This window comes from Peromyscus leucopus, chromosome 9 (genome assembly GCF_004664715.2).
Source record: "Peromyscus leucopus breed LL Stock chromosome 9, UCI_PerLeu_2.1, whole genome shotgun sequence".
In the NCBI taxonomy this organism is placed as follows: Eukaryota; Metazoa; Chordata; class Mammalia; order Rodentia; family Cricetidae; genus Peromyscus; species Peromyscus leucopus.
In genome coordinates, this window is record NC_051070.1 from 106,211,975 (window position 1) to 106,235,268 (window position 23,294).

Consider the following 23,294-nt stretch of genomic DNA (forward strand, 5'->3'; position numbering starts at 1 on the left):
GAACTAGATAGATGAGAACCTAGAAGGAACAGAACTAGATGAAGGAATTAAGATAGAACCTAGAGGGGACAGTAGATAAATATAGAGAGAAATCAGGCAAGAAAGGAGCTAGACATGAGAACATAACTGAAGCTGTGTATAAAGGATGTTATGCCGAGGAATTAAAGCAAGTGGACGATAGAGCTCTGTGTGCTGAGATTCTATTTCCTGAAAATAGTCCTCGCCATTAGTAGTTCTCTCTCCTGAGCCCCTGGGATGTATAATATTAAGGCTGGTTCCTCTAATATTATACAAGACTTTTTCCCAAAGTTTCCAGGTTGTAGTAACTTAAGCCACAGGCTTCTATACCTTCTTACTCCCCTCAAATGCCTGGAATGGTGCTGGGCACAATAATCCTCTCTATAGTAGGTATCTGCTATTGTAATCAGCTGGCAATACAATACACACAGCTTACAAAATGCGTGCACATAAGGCAACTCTTACCTTGCCAGTCTCCTGATATCACACACAGAATAGCAGTTCTGTCTCATATCCTTTTCCAAAGAGGTAGCCAACGCTGGGGCCTCTGCTTCCTGGTGGAGTTTGCACACGTGAGGATGGGATTCCATAGGGTGCATCAAGGACCTGGCCCAGGCTCCCTGCCTGTTTTGGTCCCCTTTCGCCTCTCTGACAGCCTTGTAGGAAGACTCTGGCCTGGGAGCCAGGCCTTCCCCCATGTCCAGGGAAGCACTGTCCCTCCAGCTGTCCTCTTGATCTAGGCTGGGGCTCTGCTCTGATTCAGTGCATGTTGCCATGGTGAATCTTTGGTCTGCTGATAGTTCAGGGGTCTATTAAAGAAATACATGAATGGTTACCAATGCTAATCTCACACATGAAAGAAACTCTAAACAACATTTAGGAAATAAAAAGTTTGGGGCTGTGCTGGGTGGTAGTTGTACACGCCTTTAATCCCAGTATCGGGAGGCAGAGACAGGTGGATCTTTGAGTTTGAGGTCAGCCTTATCTACAGAATTCCAGGACAGCCAGGGCTACACAGAGAAAGCCTGTTTCTAAAAGCAAAAAAAGAAAGAAAGAAAGAAAGGAAGGAAGGAAGGAAGGAAGGAAGGAAGGAAGGAAGGAAGGAAGAAAGAAAAGAAAAGAAAAGAAAAGAAAAGAAAAGAAAAGAAAAGAAAAGAAAAGAAAAGAAAAAAGTTTTGACTGAAGAAATGGCACAGTGGCTAACAGCCTATGCTAGTCTTGCAGAGGACCAGGATTCGTTTTTCAGAATCCACATCAAGCAGCTAACAATGACCTGTAACTCCAGATCCAGGGGATCTGATGGCCTTTTCTGACCTGCAGGCACTTGTGCTCATATGCACTTACCCACAGGCAGACATATGCACATGCATATAATTTTTAAAATTAAAACAATTTTTTGAAAAAATCATTAATTTTTCCAGGTGCTTTTGGGTCTGAGCTATAAATAGAGACTTTGCAACCAGCCTTTCTATAGTCAGGGTCTCTATACTGTGACCTGGACAACATATGGATCCTTGTCTTTAAGTACCATAGTTTGAGAGCTGTGAATCTGAGCACTATTTTTAATGGAAATATATATGGTAGCTGCTCTTACCCATAATTTTGTTCTCCAAGATTTCGTTTACTGGAGTCAAAAGTGTTAAAGCAGAAAAGTCTAGAAATAATTTATGCATAATTTAAAAAACTGCACATTGTTCTGAGCAGCATGACAAACTCTAACTGTCCTCTTGCTACAGCCTGCTCAGCACATGGGTCATCCCTTTTTTCTAGTGTTTCCATGCTATGTCCACTACCTGCCCATTTCATCACCAACTACTTTCTTGGGCTGAATCAGCTATATAGTACTGTGGTGCTTGGGTTCATTTTAATTACTAATGTCCCCAAAATGCAAGAAAGTGATGCAAAGAAAGAACATGGAAACCAGAATAGTTCGTGGGGCATATAGTACTTGAAATCTTAGTTAAAGCAATAATCCCACTGAAGGAGATCAAGGGGATACAAATTGGAAAGGAAGAAGTCCAAGTATCTTTATTTGCAGATGATATGATAGTATACATAAGTGACCCTAAAAATTCTACCAGGAAACTCCTACAGCTGAAAAATACTTTCAGCAAAGTGGTTAGATACAAGTTTAATGCAAAAAAAAAAAAATCGGTAGTCCTTTTATATACAAATGACAAACACGGAAAAAGATATCAGGGAAGGCTATGTATTAGTGGTGCTCGCCTTTGATTCCAGCACTTGGGAGGCAAAGGCAAGGGGAATCTCTGTGAGTTCGAGGCCAGCCTGGTCTACAGAGCTGGTTTCAGGACAGCCAGAGCTACACAAAGAAACTTGTCTCAAAAAACTAAAAACAGAAAAAAGGAAAGAAAAGAAAGAAATCAGGGAAACAACTCCTTTTACAATAGCCTCAGATAATATAAAATATCTTGGGTAACTCTACTCAAGCAAGTGAAAGACTTGTATGATTAAAAACTTCAATTCTGTGAAGAAAGAAATAGAAGATGATGTGAGAAAATGGAAAGATCTCCCATGCTCATGGATCAGTAGGATTAACATAGTAAAAATCACTATCCTACCAAAAGCAATCTACACATTCAAGGCAATCTCCATCAAAATTCCAACACAATTCTTCACAGACCTTGAAAGGACAATTCTCAACTTCATATGGAAAAACAAAAGACCCAGGATAGCAAAAACAGTCCTGAAAAATAAAAGTCCTGCTGGATATCCCACCGTTCCTGGTTTCAAGTTATACTACAATGCTATAGTAATGAAAACTGTATGGTATTGGCATAAAAGCAGATGCGTTGATCGATGGAATCGAACTGAAGACCCAGACATAAATCCACACACATATGAACACCATGAACACATTGGCACAGGAGACAACTTCCTGAACAGAACACCAAGAGCACAGGCACTAAGACTAACAATTAATAAATGGGACCTCCTGAAACTGAAAAGCTTCTGTAAGGTAAAGGACACTGTCAATAAGACAAAATGAAACCTACAGAATGGGAAAAGACTTGTGCCAACTCTACTTCTTATAGAAGACCAATATCCAAAATATATAAAGAACTAGATGTAAAAAAAAAATAATAATAATCCAATTAAAAAGTGGAGAACATGGCTGGAGAGATGGCTCAGAGGTTAAGGGCACACTGGTTACTCATCCAGAGGTCCTGAGTTCAATTCCTAGCAACCACATGGTGGCTCACAACCACCTATAATGAGATCTGGTGCCCTCTTCTGGTGTGCAGGCATACATGTAGACAGAACACTGTATGCATAATAAATAAATAAATCTTTTTTTTAAAAAAAAGTGGGAAACAAATCTAAACAGAGAATTTTCAATAGACAAATTTCAAATGGCTGAGAAACACTTATGTTTAACATCCTTAGCCATCAGGGAAATGCAAATCAAAACAACTCTGTGATTCCATCTTACACCTGTCAGAATGACTAAGATCAAAACCACAAGTGATAGCTCATGCTGGAAAGGATGTGGAACAAGGGGAACACTCCTCCATTGCTGGTGGGAGTGCAAACTTATATATCCACTATAAAAATCAAAACAGTGGTTCCTCAGAAAGTTGGGAATTGATCTACCTCAAGACCTCATGCTGGAAAAGATGTGGAACAAGGGGAACACTCCTTCATTGCTGGTGGGAGTGCAAACTTATACAGCTACTATAAAAATCAATAGAGTGGTTCCTCAGAAAGTTGGGAATCGATCTACCTCAAGATCCAATCTATACCACTCTTGGGCATATACCCAAAGGATGCTCAATCATACCACAAGAACACTTACTCAACCATATTCATTGCCGCGTTATTCATAATAGCCCAAAACTGTCAGATGGTGGTGATGCACACCTTTAATCCCAGCACTCAGGAGGCAGAGGTAGGCAGATCTCTGTGAGGTTTGAGGTCAACCTGGTCTATAGAACAAGTTCCAGGACAGGCCCCAAAGCTACACAGAGAAATCCTGTCTCAAAAAAAAAAAAAAAAAAAAAAAATAGCCAAAAACTGGAAACAATCTGGATGTTCCTCAACAGGACAATGGATGAAGAAAATCTGGTATACTTACATAATGAAGTATTGCAATATTGGTCAGCTTTTAAAAAAAAAGACACCATGAAATTTGCAGATAAATGGATAGAACTAGGAAAAAAAAAAAGTCCTGAGTGAGGTAATCCAGACCCAGAGAGATAAATATGGTATATATTCACTTATAAGGGGATATTGCCAGCTAAGTAAATGATAACCAAGCTATGATCAGTAGACCCAAAGAGGTTAGGTAAAAAGGAGGGGTCTGGAGAGGGTACAGGGATCTCCCAGGGAGGAGGAAATAGAATATATTTTATGGGTGGACTTGGGGAGTGGGGAATCAGGCTTGAGGGAGATGGAGTGAAGAGAGAGAATGCAGGGAAGGATGACTGGAATTGTGGGGGTGGGGAGCATTGGGGAGCTGGAAACCTAGTGCTATGGAAACTGTTTTCAACTCCATAAATGAACATGCTGGTCTTTGACATCTCTTTTGAACCATTTTTACATCTGCATGGTTCCCTCTTTGAATGGGTTATACATGTGTTAATATTTATAACTGTATGGAAATTAGGATTTTACATTTTCCTGAAAACTAGGTCAGCGTTCACACCCTACAATCAACTCCCTTCCATCACAGAGCACAGGGCTGGTCTCACTGAGCAGAGAAAGCTTCGTATCCCCCACCAAGGATCCTCCCTTGGGTGAGCATTTGTGGTAGCATAACACACACACACCACCACCACCACCACCACCACCACCAAGAGAAAGGAATACCCCTAAAGACACACATTTGAATTATAAATCAAAACCAGTCCCTCACTGGTAGACTGTGCCTCGTATAAAGGGTATAAGGAAAATCAAAATCTGAAATGGAGATTTTAAAAAATAAAGAGAGCAGTTTCCAATGAATCTCCCTTCAAGCTCTTGCTCTCTCTCTCCACCCCAGACACCCTCCCAAAGCTGTCAATCAAAGCTTCCTGTGATCACCAATGCCTTTTGTTTTCCCAACACCTACATCCTCACTTCCCCGGGACTCTGCCTTCTCCCCAGCATATTTCTCTCTCTCTCTCTCTCTCTCTCTCTCTCTCTCTCTCTCTCTCTCTCTCTCTCTCTCTCTCTCTCTCTCTCTCTCTCTCTCACACACACACACACACACACACACACACACACACAGAAGATCCCCACCTTCCCCCTGCTCTCCTCGGCTTCCACCTCTGTTACTTGCACACAGTGCAAGTTCTGTCAAGTTCCCAGTGAAACTGTGTGGCCCTCCCAGCTGCTGCCAAGCCTCTGGCCCTGTGAATGCCAGAGATGTGGCTGCAGATGCCTGTGCTCATGCAAGGCTTCCAGATAACCTTTCTCAGCATCAGTTCTGTTTCCTATAGATGATCTTCCATGTTCTCAAGCCCCCACCAACTTCCTCCCACTACCCCTCTGACTTCACAACAAGAGCAACACATTAGATAAGAATCCTCCCTCTCCCACACACTCTTACTGGTCAGCCTGTACCCCGACCCCACTCACCTCTCCCCTACCAGCCATCCACTCCTTCGCTCTACCTTGTGGCAAACTTGGAGGGGAATGTCTCCAGTCATTTCTTTCCTGAATCCCCAGGGCACTTCTCTGCCCTTTTCCCTCTCTAGCTTTCAGGAACAGCCTTCAGACTGGTACATCCTGCTTAGCGGAAGCACCCTCACACTCTGTGTATGAGATGCCCACTGCTGCCTGTTCCTACCTCTTCTCATGCCCCTCTCCTCAGCCCCAGCTCTGTATACCAGACCTCTCAGTGCTCAGTTCTTCACGTTCCAAGGAGGGGATGGACTCCACCATTCCATGCCTTTATGTAAGTCTATGTACTCATATTTTTTCTAGCCTGGACCTCATACTTGTTCTTCACAAACAGCTACTTGATAGATTTCTGTACTCAAAGCATCTCCATTTTCTGTGGTACCAGGAACTATCGCTTCTCCTCCATGTACTCAGGAAAGCAGCTGGTGGCTCATGGCCATACTTTCTCACCACCCAGGAGCTGCACTCAGCTTAAGGGAGATGCTTCAGTAAAGTTAGGGTTCGTCCCTACCACCAGTGCATCCTCTAATGTGAGTGTGCTATTCTGGACAGGTACCAGAGGCCATCTCAGCTCCAGAGCTCCTGTGGAGTCAGCCAAGGCCCGTTAGGTCTGTACACTGACCTCCTCCTCTGCTGAGGACAGCTCCCTGACCCACACAGGTGATGTCCCAGTGGGTCAGGCCCATAGGCTCCCTGTCCTCAAATCTCTGTCAAAGAGTCAATTTCCCAGAGACCGAGCAGGTAGTCCCCAGTAGCTGACAGATCATTTCATATGTTAATGTGACTAGGCCAGGGTACCCAGATATTTTTTAAACACCACTATTGATATCACTATAAATGTTTTTTTTTTTTTTTTCTGTGTAGTTAATGCTAAAATCAGTCAGTAGCTTCTGAGCAAAAAGCGTACCCTCCAGGTTATGGAGAGCATTACCCAATCAGCAGAAGTACTTGGGGAATGAAGAATAGTTTTCACCCAGAAAGAGGGAATTCCACCGCCAGACTACCACCCTGCCTCCACCACACAGCTCACCACACAGAACCCGTGTTCACGAACTGCCACCTTCTCCAGCTGCTCTGCCCCACCTGCCCCTCTCTGCGCCAGTCTGAACTTCCCAGGTCTCCAGCGTGCTGGGTGGCCTTGTAGAGTTCAGACTGGCCAGCCTCAGAACTATATGTTCATGCCTTACAATAAGTACCCTATCTGTCTGTCTGTCCATCCGTCCGTCTGTCTGTCCACCCACCTACTCATCCATCTACCCACCCATCCATCCATCCATCCTTTATCTTTCTCTTTGTTCTGATTCTCTGAGGAACCAGACTAACACACACATCCAGGTAAAGCCCCCACATTTCTGCGGTCCCTGTGGCTCTGACCTCTACCCCAGCCATACTTGTCTGTTTCAGGCTTTAGGTAGGTGGGTATACATTTTATTCCTCAGTGTGGAAACTCCTACAGGAAGTTCTTTTGTCTTGGTTCTGTGCTCAGAATGCCAGAGGACACAGCCTAGAACTTGGATGACCAAAGTCTAACCACTTTCTACACATCTATAAGGAGGCCCGGGGGGATGGGGGGGATGGGAACAGGGAGAAAAATAGATGCACTAAGGTTTGAGGGGCAGATGCTTTCCTGCCGCAGTGGTAAGGGCTGGTGTTGTTCCACCCCACTCCCCCCCTCCAAAAAAAAAGTAGTGATGGCCCTTTCGGGACCACCAGGCTGCAAAGTGAGTGGCTGATGAGTGAGGAGAGATAAGGACCCATGTCTTACCTGCCATCCCTGCTCCATCTCAGGCAGTGTCCCAGGAGGGGGTCGGCAGAGGAGGAGAGTCACTTCCTCTGGAGCCCCATGCAGTAAATGGAGCACTTCCTACAAGAAACCCAGTCACAGTCAAGTCTGGGGTGGCCTCATTGGGAGCTGCTGCTTTGTGCTCTTCCCTGCTCCCAGGAGACCGACCGCCTCCCCTGCCTTGACCTGCAGCTTGGCTCCAGAGAACTCGGGGAAACACCGTTGTAAGCCTAACTCCCCAAATACCCAGGAGCCAGGAGCCACCAACAGCATCACAGCAGCAACACAGCAGCCTCACAGCAGCCTCATCACAGCAGCAACACACGGAGGCCTTCGGGAATCTCTTCCTAACGAGACTGAGGCCCTAGGGCTGCTCCCCTGTGCAACTGCAATGATGTCATCTCTGATCCTTGCCTTCTCTCATGACCCTGCCTGCTTCCTTCTCCAGGACCCAGGGGTAATCTTCCCTAACCACTCTCCTGCTGAGCCGCCTCCCTCCTCACCCCAACCACTCAGATCACAGAACCTGCATTTGCTGCTCTCTCCCGCTGCTCATCTTTGTCACACAGCCTAAGCTTCCCCAGTCCCGAACCTGAGCTCCAGCCACGCTCTCCCTGCCAGAGCACACGATGCCTGTCTAGTTTCCATTTCCTATCCACACCAGGCTCGTTCAACCTCCCCGCCTTCTCCACATTTGGGGCAAACAAACAATAATTCTTTGTTGGGACCCATGCCCGGTGTGTCAAAGGGTGTTCGGCAGCCTCATTAGTCTCCACCCACAAGATGACAGCAGCTCCGATCAGTTGTAACAACCATAACTGTCTCAGGATTCACCAAATGTCCCACGAGAGGCAGCATCTAGCCTCCTGGAGAACCTCTGATCCAGATGCTCCACAATGTCCCCTCAGCTGCCCAGGTCTGCCATTGATTATGTTCTTCAAGTTTACATCTGGAATGTCCTCCAATGGCTCATGTGACAAAGGTTTGTTCCCAGCTCATGTGCTGTTGCGAGGTGATGAGATCCACAGGAAGTGGGGCCTACTTGGGCTGTACCTTTGAAGGGGATACTGGGTCTCTCTGTGTCTTTCTTTTTCTCTGTCTCTCTACCTCTATTTCTGTCTGTCTCTGTCTCCTCTCTGTCTCTGTCTTTCTGTTTCTCTTCTCTCTCTGTCTGTCTCTCTCTCCCTCCCTCCTTCTTTCCACCTCAGCTGCCATGAGGAGAGAAGCTTCACTTTGCCACACACTCCCCTTCACCAGAGACCCTGAGGCAGTGGAACCGAACAATCGCGGACTAAAACCCCTGAAACCATGAGACAAAGCCAGACTTCCCTTTTTCAAGTCAGGCTCCTCGGGCTTTTTGTCACAGTGGCAGAAAACTCACAGCCTGGCTCCTGGGTATGTACACGAAAGCCTGGGCTCTTCTTCCGTGGTCCCTCCTCTGTAGCGTCTGCGGTTTTCCTCTTTCTCAGCCCCATCAGGACCCCTGAGGATGTGCAGTCTCCTCACTGCCCCCCACATCTACAGTCCTTGGGACTGCAGTTCCCCAGGAGTGGCTTAGAGATCTGCACTTGGGTCAAACATCCGAAGACAGGCCTTCCCATCTAAACTCATGCGGTTCCGGGAACTGCACAGACCCCCCCCCCCATCCCACTCAAGCTACTTTCTGCCTTTGAACACCCTGCTTTGGCACGCCCTGTGTGGGCTGCATGAAGCATCTGCATGGGCTCGGCTGGAGCTAGGGACAGAGAAGAGAGGAAAGGTGGTGTTGGCTGCTGCCCCCCTCTGCTGGGTCATCACAGGATGCTTACGTCCCTCAGTGAGGGCCTCTGACGTACCAGTGAGCCCTTGTCGCCCATTCTGTCTCTACAGCTGGGTAGCTGCTCCTTCCTGTCCCCTTTGGAGTTGGGAAAGGTGGACAGCTGCACTCCACATCACCATACTCACCTCTAACTTCCCAACAACATGCTCACACCATTATTAGAGTCTCTTCAAATGACTGTTTTCTGCCAATACTCCAACTAACACAGACATTTCCTTCGCATTTTGTATTACAAGTGTCTCTCTCTCTCTCTCTCTCTCTCTCTCTCTCTCTCTCTCTCTCTCTCTCTCTCTCTCTCTCACACACACACACACACACACACACACACACACACATACACCTTCACTCTCATATTATTTTTATTTGTAACTATGTTTACGCCTGTATGTCTCTTTGTGAGTATGTACATGTGAATGCAATCTGGAGCTGGAGTTACAGGAATTTGTGAGCTCCTGGACACAGATGCTGAGGCACTGTGTGAAACAGTACACGCTCTTACCCACTGAGCCATGTCTCCAGCCCCTCACATTTCTGACCACAGGAGGGACAGTCTATGCTACACTATGCATGCAAAGCTCCACATTCCGCCCATGAATCTCAGGGAGAGTGGAAAGGGACCGTCCTTAGTCCCTCCAGCTTCACCTCACCTCCTAGAACGCACAGAGACCTTTAGCCAGCACACAAGCTGGGTTTTAGGTCCAGGTTCACTGAGGGGCCTACTGGAGAGCAATGCTTACTCAAGGTCAGATATTTTTAAACTGAGATAGAAAATACATGTAGGCACATCCTTTTGATTGCTTTCTGTGGGCTCCAAGCCCAGATTCAGGTGAAAATTCCAAGAACCCAAAGTATTCTCTGTGGGGATGGTCCTCAAAGAAACATGACTTACATCAGCAGGCATCCAGATCTCTACCCCCGACTCCCAGCTCAAATCTAGATCTGTACCCCCCACCCCCAGCTCAAATCCAGATCTGTACTCCCCACCCCCAGTTCACATCCAGATCTGTACTCCCCACTTCCAGCTCAAATCCAGATCTGTACTCCCCCACCCCCAGCTCACATCCAGATCTGTACTCCCCACTTCCAGCTCAAATCTAGATTTGTACTCCCCCACCCCCAGCTCACATCCAGATCTCTACTCCCCACCCCAGCTCCCCACCCTCATGGCTCTGAGCACCTGGAAGGCAAGGCCTTCTATGGACTTTCCATTCACTGCCAGGATAATGTCACCAGCTGCAATGGCTCCATGCTCTTCAGCTGGCTGTCCAGGAAAGAGCCTCTTAATCCTTACAAGGTCGCTCTTGAGGTGGCTGCAGTTTCCTCTCTCCATATGCACGAAACTGAATCCCAAACCACTGCTATTCTTCTTCAGTTTGACTTCAAACTTAGGACCTGTAACATGGGAGTTCATGAAAATAGACCCTTCGGTGGGTGGCAACTGGCTGGCCTCGACCCGTGAGTCGTGTCGAGTAGATGAATGGCTTCTGTCTTGCAGAGAAGTATTTCATGGGCTAACTTTGATGATGGAGTCCATCACACACATGACAGATCAGTGTTGCCCACAGAAAGAATCTAAGTTGTAAATGCAAACCATAAAGGTTCTTTCAAAGCTCTCTAGTAGCTACATGTTTTAAAAGTAAAAGGAAACAGGTAAAATAAGGTTAAATTATGTATTGTATTTAACTCAATACAGGTGCTCCTCAATTTACAAGGGGATTACATCCTGGTAAATCCTATGGGGAAGACTGTGTTGAGAGTGCACTGAATGAACCTAACCTTCCCAGCATCCTACTTTAGCAACACAGCCCAGGGCAGTTTCCCCTGGCAACTGTGGAACTAAGCCCCATCTCACCACCACTTCCCAGCATCTTAATGAGAGACTCAAGCTCAAAGTATGGTCCCTTTGGAATATGTGTGACTCTTACACCCTCGTCATGCCGTGTTAGAGACTGTCTGCATATCTGAACTACTACCTCATCGGTATGGAGTCCACACAAATGATGATCGAGCTCCTCTTCATTCTTCTGGTAAACTAAATCTTTGCATTCTAGTTCCCTCCATCCATTTGGATTGCCACTTGTAAATGCTCAACTGTCAGTCACACATGGCTGCCATACTAAGTGTTTAAATATAAACAACTGGATGTGTATGTAAGGATGGAGCTTTAGACATACACCTGTCTGCGTATAGCATCCAGTAAAGTTTGTATTACATATACGTTGTGATGTGGGATCTTAATCGTGGTTTGATATATGCAGCATGAAATTTAATGTAAACAGATCACGGGGGCAATGGCAGTCAACTCTGAAGAATGTTCTCCCTGTCATTTTGTTTGGCCATGTACACTGACCATAAGACCCGTCACTTCCGGTCTGCCAGAGATGGACACAGCCTTGGGCTTCTAGGGAGTCTAGTAACCAACGGCAGCCTCCGGGCTTCTCCTGGTTTGTCTTCACTAATTTAGAAGGTAATCAGTGAATGGAGTGACAGGGCCTGGAATTGGAAATTTTCACTGGGTCAAGATGAAAACAGCTGAAGTGGAGAGTGAGGTCTGTGGCTTGAGCATGTCTGCATTGGCACACTGGCCTCGGCTGCTCAGTGTTTAGCTCATTGTTCACAGGTCCCATTTGCAGTACACAGAGGAGTTGAGGGGAGAAGGGGCAGCCTTGGTTTAAGGTTGATAGCATCACCATGCCTCCAACCTGCCTCACAGCTCCTGGAGCATGACCATAACTATCCCCATGGAAGGAGTGAGATACGGTTAAGCTCCAACCCATAATGTTCTATGGACTTTCCTGGCAGGAAACAAAATCACACAGACATGCAGAGAGGCAGCCCCTCAAGAGATGCAGTATGTCCCTCTAGGCTGGCCACGGCTATGACCTTTTAAAGGATGCTGCTAACAAGGCTAAATTCCTGACTGCCTTATCTCCCAGTCTGCCCAGTCAGTCCTAGGATGTCTCTGTTGCAAGTGCCTGGCTGGAATGTAGAACTAATTGTATCTGAAAATGCCTGACCCTTTCATGTCCATTTCATCCCTAAATATCCATGTACAAACATTAATATTTAGGCGGGTGATCAGGAAACTGCACAAGGCTTGGGAGCAGACTCATTGGTGGTAGTCAATTGGGCACAATGTATTTTGATTTCTCAAAGACCGTTTTCCACCAGCTTGGATGATGATCATGAGCCACACATTTCATTTAGCCCAGAGGAAGCCTCCCTGCCTTTCTTCTTTGACTTGACACCTCTAAAGCAGTATATAATGATATGACAATAGTAACACTCAATTCTCTCTCCTCTTACCATCCGTCACTGAGATGACAGGTCTGCCAGACCTGGCTGTTACCAGGGAAACAGCCACGTGCTCATCTCCCATCCTGTCATCATCAGAAGGACACTGTGGTGCAGCCCTGGGGCCTCTCCTCTCTAAGACCAGCCGTGCCACCTAGAAAGATGAGTGGACAAACTCAATTTATACTTCATATGGTAACCACAGATGCTTCTTCATTTTCTGCTGCTTCCAATAAGCTGCTTCATTTGATTCTCAAATCCAAGTCTCTAGTCTAGCTCTTTGTGGGACATAGATTGGCAGGTCTGACTGTAACTGGACAAGTGCCACTGGAGGTAACGTGTGTACCTCGGTGTCGGCACATTCAGTGGCTTGGCCCCCTCCCCCTGCATTCACCCTCCCCTCCCCTCCTCATTCTGCATAAGGTATCCTTCCCTTTGTACATGCCCCTTCAGGCCTGGGAGTCAGCCCCTATTGGCTTCTCAGGGGTCACACTCGAGTCATCCAGTTCTCCCCCCTTCCACCTCCATGCACATTTGGTTTGAAGGCTTATGAGTTCTCCAGAAAAAGTGACTCCCTCAGAACATCTCCATTCCCTCTCCACTGCCAGGAACACTGCAGCAAGCTCTGACCTACCTTGCTGGCCCATTTCCATTTCTTTGGTCCACTCCCAGCATGGCTACAAGTGCACTGGTCTAAGGCACAAAACTGAACTTGCAATGATCAGTTAAAAGGCCCCAATAGCTCCCATCACCTGAATCCCAAAACCACGGAATGGCGTCCCAGGCCCATGCTGATCGACCCGCCTCCATTTTTCCTGGTTTGGTTTCTTATCCTTCCCCACAGCATCTCGTGCTCTCGTTACCCAAAATGGTTCAAAATGCAGTGAGTGGACATCACCAGGATGCTTATTAGAAATGCCAAGCTTCCATTTGGGGCACTTGACCCTGGCTCCATCCTTCTGCTGTAATTGTCATTCAGGACCAGGCTTATGACCCCACAGTGGCAATTCCTACTTGTCATTGTGCCAGTGTCCAAACATAGTTCCTCTAGCCTTGTGCATTAGGGAAGGCCTAATAAACAGTGTTAATTAATTATGACCCCTTCTCAAGATGTGAGGCGAGACCGCAACTATACCTGGCAGTTAGGTAGAAGGCCCTTGAAATCTTTTCTCTCCCTGTTAACTCCTTTATCACCAAGAGAAAGCCATAGAAATATGTGGCTTGGGAGACTGGAACAATTAAAGGGCTCCAATGTGAGGCAGAAGACAGAGCCCTGTGGCGGTCCTGGGGCTCTGCCTGAGCATCACATGGACTGGAGGGCACACTGAGCACCTCTAGCTCTCAGCATCACTGAATCACTACCTCACTGTAGTGAACAGAAACCCAGAACAGCCCAGCTCAGGTCCTGGTGGGTGTAAGCGCAGGGCGACAGACAAGGGCGTGAATAGGGAGAAGGGGGTCACTGTGGGCAAAGTGTGAAAGAGACAGGGCCTGAGTGCAGGTGGGGGCCCTGGTCAGTGGGGTTGGCACAGGCAGGGGTACAGCCAGAGCCAGCCTGCAGGAGCCTGTGCTCTCCCTCAGTCTGCTCTGCTGTCTGAGACCCAAATCAAAGCAAGCAACTATAGACTTTCCAAATCTATTTAAAGGGTGTGAGGTTTTCTACTTTAGAACATCTGTCTGCTACCTCCTGGTTTTCACATTCTCATAGGAAAATGGTGTGAAGATGAAGAGTGAGAAAGGAAAAAAGTAGACTAAAAAAAGTCCTGTTTTGTCTCTTGGCTGCCTCGCTCCCTCCTGGAGGCAACTGTGACTTCTGGAAAGCTCTGGAAGTAAGAAAAGGTCCCCAGTAACGGTGTACTCACCTGCCCAGGACCCTTGAGATACTGCACAGCCTGCTTGTGAGTGAGGCCACTTAGACTCACTCCATCCACCTGCAGGAGCCGGTCACCTGGGGAAGGAATGCCGGTCATGTGCCCTGTCCCCCAGGGGTGCCAGAACAACTCTCTGTCAGACTCCTGCCTATGGGGCCAGAATCAGAGCTGCCAGGTGGCCCTGGGCTCAGGGGGAGCCTGCATGAGCCTGAGCATCAGCTGCCTCTCTGCACGCCCTGTGCCCATTTCTGGGGCACACAACAGAGCAAGGACATGAAAGCCTGTCTATTATTGGCTCACAGAATGGCCAAGCCAGGTCTGGTCACCCTTATCTTTCCTCCTGCTTTCCTGTGAAACTATTTTTTAAAACATCTTCAACTCACCCGGGGGTAATATTTATAACCCCAGGATGTTTTCTATTTCAAAAAAGGTCGGGAAGACAATAGTTGATGTTAGACATACTGGAACTCAAGGAGAAATAGAAATAAATAATATCTTTAGTGTCTTTTTCTGGTTCTGTTGGGCAGTTTTGGAGAATAAAAATCACTCCTTTCCTTCGGAGCAATAAGAAAGGATTCAGAGCAGAGAAAAAGCTCACAGTGCCCCTATGCTAAAGGGGGGTCACCAGCACCAAGTCTGCTTTCCAGGGGAGGGCAGCTCACAATATCCCTGACCTGAAGTGGAGTCACCAATCCCAGTTCTTTTTTCTGGGGGAGGGCAGAGAGGAAGCTCACAGCTCACGATGTTCCCCATGCTAAAGTGGGGTCGCCAGTATCGGCCCCGTCTGCCTAAGGAAACAATGCTCTCCCCCAGCAGCAAGCTTCTCTTAAATTTCCTACTCAATTTTCATTATGAACTTTAGACCACTGCCAACTGATCAGGCAGGTGGAGCAGATGAAATCTTCCTCCCCTTCCCAAGCAAAGAAATCAGGCCCTGGAGAGACAGGGGGCTCTAGAGTTGACATGAGCAAGGCCTGAGCTCTCTCTCTCTCAGCCAGGGTTCAAAACCACAGAGAGCAGAACTCTCAACAGGATGTGGCCCTCACCCTGTCGGATCTGTCCTTCCTTGGCAGCCGGGCCTCCAGGAATGATGGATTTCACGAAGATTCCTCCATGAGGTACACTTGTATTAATGCCACCCTATGGAAAAAAGGCAATACTCAAAACCCACCTGTCCCCTCTGGGTGCCTTCCAATCTCCCTCACAAGAGAACCCACCTTTCCCAACTATGATACAGCCCACTCTGACAGTCTTCTGCATCCACCCAGACAAACTCTCTCCCCCAGTGAGCAAGAAGGTCAGGTTTACACAGACCATAACAATACAGGCTGAGTGACAAAACCAAGCCAAGCCAAGCCCCAGTTGGCACATGGCAGGTGTTCTGTAACCAGAGTTGTGTATGGTGCACAAAATCTGTATAGACAATAGGTAGCATAGGCAGGCTTACCCTAAGGACTGAGGCCTTGTGTTTGGCATACCTTGTATGTTTGCATGTTTGTTTGTGAACACAAATTCAGGAGGAAAAATAAGTTGAAACTACTCAGTATCTTGCAATTCTTTTTTCTTTTCAACCTACTCTGGCATTGAACCCAGGTCCTCTCCTGCCTCTGAGATTGTGGAGTTACAGGCATGTACCACTGTGCCTGGCTCTGCAACTTGTTTTTTGTTTTTTAACTTGACAATAGAGCATGAACCTACAGGCCAGAAGATCAAGGTCTGAGGCTGCTTCTCTATTCCAATTTACTTTATAAATGTAAACACACATGTAGATGGATATTTTATCAATGGTACTTCCCTGTATGTACTTCCCACGCCACTACTAACAATACAATAATAATGACTGTGCTCATACACCTCCCTTTACTGTTCTCCATACTGATATAATCATATAGAAGTCAAAATGGACAGCCAAGCCAGTCAGCTGAACACTCTATTTTAGTTGGGATCTTGAACGTCCCTCATAGGTCTCTTGTTGATGCTTAGCTCCTGGCTGGAAAGCAGTAGAACCTGAAAGAGTGGAGCCGAGTGGGAAGTCTTTAGGTTACAAGGGTGAGCACTTGAAGAGGCTAATGAGACCCCATTCTTCCTCTTTCCTTCACTTCCTGGCCATGAGGGAGTGATTGATTCACCCCATCCTTCCACCAGGGTATGCTACCACAGTCCCAAAGCAACAGAGCCAGCCAGCCATGGATTGAAACCTCTACAACTGCAGGCCATAAGGAACCTCTTCCCTTTGTAATTTGATTATATCTCTGTTATTTATTATAGTGGTGGAAAGATAATTAACAGACACTATGGGCTAATGGAATTCTATGCAAGACTCAAGACTCCTCTGAAACTCTGTTCCTAGCAATGCTAACACAAAACTTCAAAATGGCCAAGCACCAGGAAAGGGCCTATGATCTGCCAACAATCTTGCCGCAGCTGTGAGCTCACATAGCCTAGCCTTCCTTGCTAAACTCCAGGCTCTTGGTCCGCTACCTCTCCAGCTCCTCAGCTAGCTTGGAAAAGCATACTGAACTTGCACATGAACAGTGCAGTTCTCCCATCCTAAGGAAACAGATTGAAGTTCATTTCACACTATTTAGTAGTCCTTGTGTCTTATTAACAAACACAGACCAATCCAACTCAGCTAGCTTGTACAAAATAGAGGTTCATAGTCAGTGTTGTCTATATGGCTTTCTTCTCAGTGAGTACCTGGTGGAAACCTTTCCATGTGGGCAGAGCTAGTCCTGATTCATTTGTCTTGGGGACATTAGCTGGGATTCTATGCATGTGTGCCAGAGTGAACGCAACATTTGCTCGATTGATCCGTACTCAGTTTCTTCAACGCACTTGTCGCTGTTAGCAACACAGCATTCAACACCTTCACATGCACAGCCTTACTTAGTGGGATCCACATTTCTATGTCTGTAGGCCCAGGGATATGTGCATTTTTTTCATTACAGTAGATTTTGCCAGCTTGCATCTTAACGTGAATGTGCGTGTAATTATTCACATTTCCACCAGCTCAGTGTGACAGTACCCTTTTCTGTATCACACCAGCTATATTTGGCCAAGCTGACAGTTATAAATGCTAAAGTTTCCCGTTAACTTGCTCGTATACTCCAGTAGCTTTTATTGGGTTTGAATGTCTTTTATTTGTTTAATGGTCATTTGGATTTAAGGGAGACATTTCAGTAATTATTTTTGAAATGGAAATTCTCCAAAGACAATCAGTGTTTTTGCTAGCCCAAAGAAATCACCAATCTCCTCTTGGCATATGCATTTGCATATATCTAAATAATCTAAATTTTAGCAAGTTTTTTAGATGAGAAATTGCTGTGTTTGGTGTCTTATGATAGGGTTGTTTTATCAAGCCAAGAACAAATTGACCATTTTAGTCCCAGCCTGTTCAAGCACTATGGACTTATGATTCTTATGTCCTGGTTGTACAAAATAGAGGCTCATAATTAGTGCTTTTATGTGCTGGCAGTTAAGCAATTCAAGGATCCATGCATGCTGTAGATTCACAGGGGAAGCAAAGCATGCTCTCCTCACTCATCACTTGGGTTACCTGTGAAATGTTTCACTGCCTTTGATATTTCCTTATGTGCTGGGAATTTTCACTCTGTTTCTTTGAATCTAACAGTGTCATCAATAAAGTCTAGCTCTATCTCAAGATCTTAAGTACTGGGCCATATTCAGTGCTCACTAATACAAACAGTGCCTCCCCAACCTGGACCTCTGAATTTATGTGCACCACCTTTGTGGACACCATTTCCCGTACCCATTGGTGATTCGTTACATGGGGAATCTCCCTTCTTAGACGTCTGCCACTACAGATCAAAAGCCAGATGCAAAATGCCAGACATGGTGAAGACCTCAAAGGCTGAACTTTGCCCTGGCCCCTGGTCGATGTAGCACAAGTTTATTTCCTCCTTGGGATGGAATGTGAGTCACCTGCTGCCCTTCAGTTTCCATCCATGAAACTCTGCCTTACTGCCTCTTCTCGATGTCCAGCTTAAGCTTGGAGCCAGACTGACTCACATTACCTCCTTCTTCTAGTGCTCTTCCTTAGACCCTGCCCACAGCGCAACCTCCAGCTGCTCTGTGTCTCCCCGCTGGTCTTCAAATGCTCATTCCCCACAGAAAGCTCAGTGTACCCCTACATACAATGGGCACTTAATCACAATGAGCACATTATCGGAGAGGAATGCCCTGGATACCATTCTACTCTTTTCCAAGCTCCCTAACAAGTCTTACAGTCACGCTGAATCCAAGTGTTCCATCTTCTTTAACGAGCTCCACGAAGTAGATTTCACCAGCATTGGTTTCTAGAGGTGATGGAGGACAATAAGCAGCAGCCTGCCCCAAACAAAAAGAAAAACGGAGCCATGAGGCACCTGCTCTGCCTCTGCAGATATCCAACTCTCATGGCTACTAAGAGCTGGCCGCAATGCACCCAGAAAGAGCGTGAGCCTAGAGAGACACCGCCAGCTTTATCAGTTCCTTCCCATGTGACCTTGCAGGACTTTGTCTGAGTCTGGCCTCCATTTCCTAATCCGTATAACTCTGAGAGTGCCTTCTAACTGTGACTGTGATTGTGCTGGCACATGGCAGGGCCTGAATAAATGTAGATCCCTCCTGTCTGTATTCACTTGGCAAACATCCATGTTAGAAGTGAAGCTGTCCAAGTACTTCCTGCATCATTCAACACATGATGGCAGCCAAGTACAGCATGCTGGCTACCAGACACACAATAACTCCTCGAGGCAAAAGCAAATCTCAGGACTCTGACCATTCTTACCAAGACTGGTCTTGTTATGGCTGATTTTTCAGTAGCTGAAATTTTACGAAAAAGATCATACCATGTACCAGGCAACTTCCTTGGTACTTGTGGCAATAACTACATGACTTGTTCATCCATTCAACTATTCATAAGACATTTGTTGGATACCTATTATGTCCAGGGTTATTTTGTGGTTTGAACATCTCCTCCACAAATGACCCTTAAATTTAACTACCATTAATACAATACTAAGAAATGAAACTTTCAGAGTGATTAGGTCATGAAGCCACAAGCCTCATGAATGCATTGCTATGAGTAGGCTGTGTATAAAAAGGAGAAATCTGTCCCCATTTTCTCTTTTTATTTCTGACACTCATGTACACTCTCCCCCATGTCATGCCTCCCATCATGACATAACATAGTAACCTTCACTAGATGTGGCTCCTCGATCTGGGACTTCCCAGCTACCACATCATTATCCAAATAAACCCTTGTTTGTTATTCACCCATTCTATTATGGCAACAGGAAGGGGAATAAGGACCTGGCACTACAATGCAAGTGGCTGGAGACGGTGATGAGACCCAGCTACCCATGCTGAATTGCTGTCTAAGGGACTTGAGGCTTTTAGCAAGGAGATTCCCAATCTGACAACCAATAACTTTTGTGATAATAAATTACTGTGGATATGATAAAGAGAGTGTTATTACCTGGATGCTCAGAGATGCAGCTAGTATAGGGAAAAACTGAAACGCAAAGCCAGGTTTGACTGAAACATAAACTCAAGGGCACACCTGGAGTTCCCACAGGTGTGCTGAGCTGGCTGACCCTTGCTTCCAGACAGAAAATGCTCCCCTTGTCCACGTTCCACTGCCCCATACAACATGGAGATTCCTGCTCCATGTTGGAAAATACTATTAACTCATAGGAAAATAAATGAGTTGAAGTAAACTGAAAACCACCATTTCAATAGAAGAGCTTCTGAAGAGTTTAGTATATAACAGAGGAAGTGCCAGCTCTTCCAAGGACTCCACACCCCTTGATTTGGCAAGATGTTTCGACTAACCGTTGAATCTTGAGGTATGAAACGACTGGAATGGATGAGATCCAAAGTGGCTATGTAATATTCACTACACCACTGGTTACCTGGACACAAAGCTGGACACATGGTCCAACAGAGCCCGAGGATACAGGTTCTACAGATGCTCCTAAACTAGTCCCCTCCCAACTGCTCCTAAAACCAGTCTGCAGGTTTCCCACCACACAGGGCCTTCTGCTGTTTCCTGCAGAAGGGAGCCTTCTAAAGGGCAGCCTGGAGCATGGTTTCTGTTCTGGAGTCCAACGCCATGGATTGCAGGCTCAGATCTACCACTAATTCCCTGAAGGCTTTAGCACAATCCTTTTCTCTTTGTGCCCTGGGTAAAAATACTACAGGAGGGGTTGACAGTCATAACTACCTCATATAACTGTCATCAAGCTTTGGTGAGATTGCTCACATAAAGTGCCCAGGATATTGCTGGACACATAAGCCAACGACTATTGCTGTCATTATTATTCTCTCTGACTCTACGCCCAGCTCTTTTTTGGGGAGTGAGAGGGGACTAAGGCAAACTCTCACTATGTAAACCTTACTAGACTTGAACTTGCTACATAGACCAGGCTGACCTCATATTTGTAGCAATCCTCTGACCTCAGCCTCCCAAAGGCTGTGATTACAGCATCAGTCAATTCCCTCATGTTGTCATTATCAGAAACAGTTCTAATAAAAGACTAGGAACCCCAGAGGCTCCACCTGAGCCCTGACCCCCTGTGTCAGTAGCTCTACCTGCTTCCCAGGAAGAGGTTAAGCAATGTGTAGCTGCTTGACCTGGCCTATCAAGAGCACAGGACAGTATAGGACATGGGAGCTCCCCTGGACTCCACATTCTATTTTCTTTCTTCTGTATTCTAGGATGTGGACCAAGAAGATAAGCATCTGTAATGATAGAGGGGAGGGTGGAGGCCCCTGCCTGGGTGGTAAGCTTTGCACCTGAGCCAATTCCGGTCCTCTGACGTTTCTGTCCTGGTCATATGTGTGTGCTGACTCTCTTCCCTGGTGCCCATTGCTCAGGATGTCTGTACAGAACATGCCAGAACTTGTTGTGCTGTTCTTTTCTTCACTGGAACTATTTCCACAAACACCTATAAAAACAAGCCAAGAAGTCAATGCTTGGAGAGGCTAGCATACTAGTAGCATCCTACGAGGCACAGAATTTTCCTTGAGAGATGAGAGCTTTTATAGTTGCAGAGAGTGCTATGAATTCAGCATTTCATGAAGAATGTTGCATCTAGAATAAACAGAAGATTCTAGAAGTGATCAGAAACGTAAGTAGAAGTCACTTGTATGACTCAGTTATTAAAACATGGAAGCAAGGATAGTGAAGAATGCCAGCTCCTCTTTATTAAATGTCTGTCATTCTTGTGATGGGAAGGGATATGAGAAGAAAAGAGATGAGGGAAAGAGAGGGGAGGGGAGGAGAGCAAAGGAACAGAGAAGAGAGGGTGATGAGATCTTTTCATCTTCTCAATAGGCTACCAGGAAGGTGTCACCTCAGTTTAATTAGAACTAGATTAATTATTTAATGAATGAATTAAAACAGAATCAAAAGAATGAACTAGTTTGTCCTGAATCCCACACTGAACACGCCGGGCTTCTTTAAACCCTGACCTTCTGCAAAGCTCTGAGGAGCACATCTGCTACCAGCACGTGACAGAAAGACCCACAAGTAGTATCCTTGGTAATGCCAGGCTCTGGGCTCCTCTAAGAGAAGGCGGGACGTGGATTCCCACTCACTCTAACTGGCATAGAACAAAGGAAAATAACATGAGATGGGGATCAACAGGTAAAGCCTGGAGTGAGATAACTAACATTTCTGGCCTTTGGTTTCTTTATATCTAAAACAGATATGTCAGTAGGCATAACATTGCGGGATTAGTAGAAGAGAGATTGTTCACAGACTGAGGAGTTTGTATGTGTATATAAACGTGTGTGTGCATACATATGTACACTTCACACACATACAGACTGGCATATATAAATCAGCAAATGTATTTACTGATACTGTGCTAATACACTATTAGTGGCTCGGCAGAGGCGTGTTGGAGAAAGGCTAACAGAGCTCCTTCAGACCTGGGGGTGGGAATGCACAGGCAGATTTCCAGCTTTGATACAGCTTACTGGCACCCAGGAAATGCACAAGCTCACATATCCAATGAGTTCGATTTAATAAATTTGGTCTTTATCCAAATCTCTTTGATATGGAGTGGGGGGGGGCAGGGATGCCAGTCTGTAATGCCATGTTCCTGATCATTTTTCTCAAAGTCCACTGTCACTGTCCTTTGGGCAGTATTACAAACATCTGTTCACTTTCTACCATAGCCTTCATGGGAGCAGAGGATGGGGCTCTAGACCTGAAAAGTCAGCCTGTCCTAGCCAGCCTACTGAGCAGGTCCAGTGATGGTCTCCAGTTAAAGCAGCTGTCTGGACTGGGTATCAGGAGCCAGCAGCTAACAGTCCATCATGAGGAGCCGTGTTCTTTGTGTAGTAGAAGTGTAAGCTGGGAGTCATGTTGGTTAATTGTGATTGGCAATTTGATAGGCCCTAGAATCAGCCAAGAGTTGTATCCCTGCGCAGGTCAGTGAGGGCATTTCCAGGAATAATTAGCTGAGGGGTAAGCCTTTCCTCAGAGTGGGCAGCACCTTCTCACCTTGGCCCAGATGTAGAGACCCAAGGGAAAGTGGCCTTGCTTACTTTCTGGACCTTCTCTTCTTGCTTCTGAGTATCCATCCTTAGCCTTGCAGTGTGAACTGAAGGCCAGCAGCTTCCCAGGAATCTTCCAGGCCTTCAGTGCCAAATGGGGCAGTGGAGGCACCCAGCCTCCTGGACTAAGCAGCCACCGTCCTCATCCTCTCCAGGGTGCAGACAGCCACTGTTGCCGGCCTACATCATGTAAGACAGTCTAAAAAGTCCCCTTTTATACTAAATAATCATTCTATCGGTCCCACTGCTCTAGAGGACCCTGACCTTCTGTGGGTGATTACAACCCAGTTTACAATCAACTCTCATAGCTGCTCATGAT

The 23,294-nt window shown here is 46.2% G+C and overlaps 1 protein-coding gene across 1 annotated transcript in view; it reads right to left on the reverse strand.

The window, feature by feature from the left end:
• Window positions 1–479: 479 nt before the first annotated feature.
• The window catches only part of Frmpd2 (FERM and PDZ domain containing 2), a 79,351-nt gene continuing 56,536 nt past the window's right edge, over window positions 480–23,294 (reverse strand). The window contains exons 20-27 of the mRNA XM_037208291.1: window positions 21,206–21,357; window positions 18,653–18,754; window positions 15,454–15,547; window positions 14,399–14,484; window positions 12,549–12,690; window positions 10,420–10,634; window positions 7,406–7,504; window positions 480–827 (exon numbers count right to left, since the gene is read on the reverse strand). Coding sequence (XP_037064186.1) covers window positions 480–827; window positions 7,406–7,504; window positions 10,420–10,634; window positions 12,549–12,690; window positions 14,399–14,484; window positions 15,454–15,547; window positions 18,653–18,754; window positions 21,206–21,357 — 1,238 coding nt within the window. The remainder of the gene's footprint in view (window positions 828–7,405; window positions 7,505–10,419; window positions 10,635–12,548; window positions 12,691–14,398; window positions 14,485–15,453; window positions 15,548–18,652; window positions 18,755–21,205; window positions 21,358–23,294) is intronic.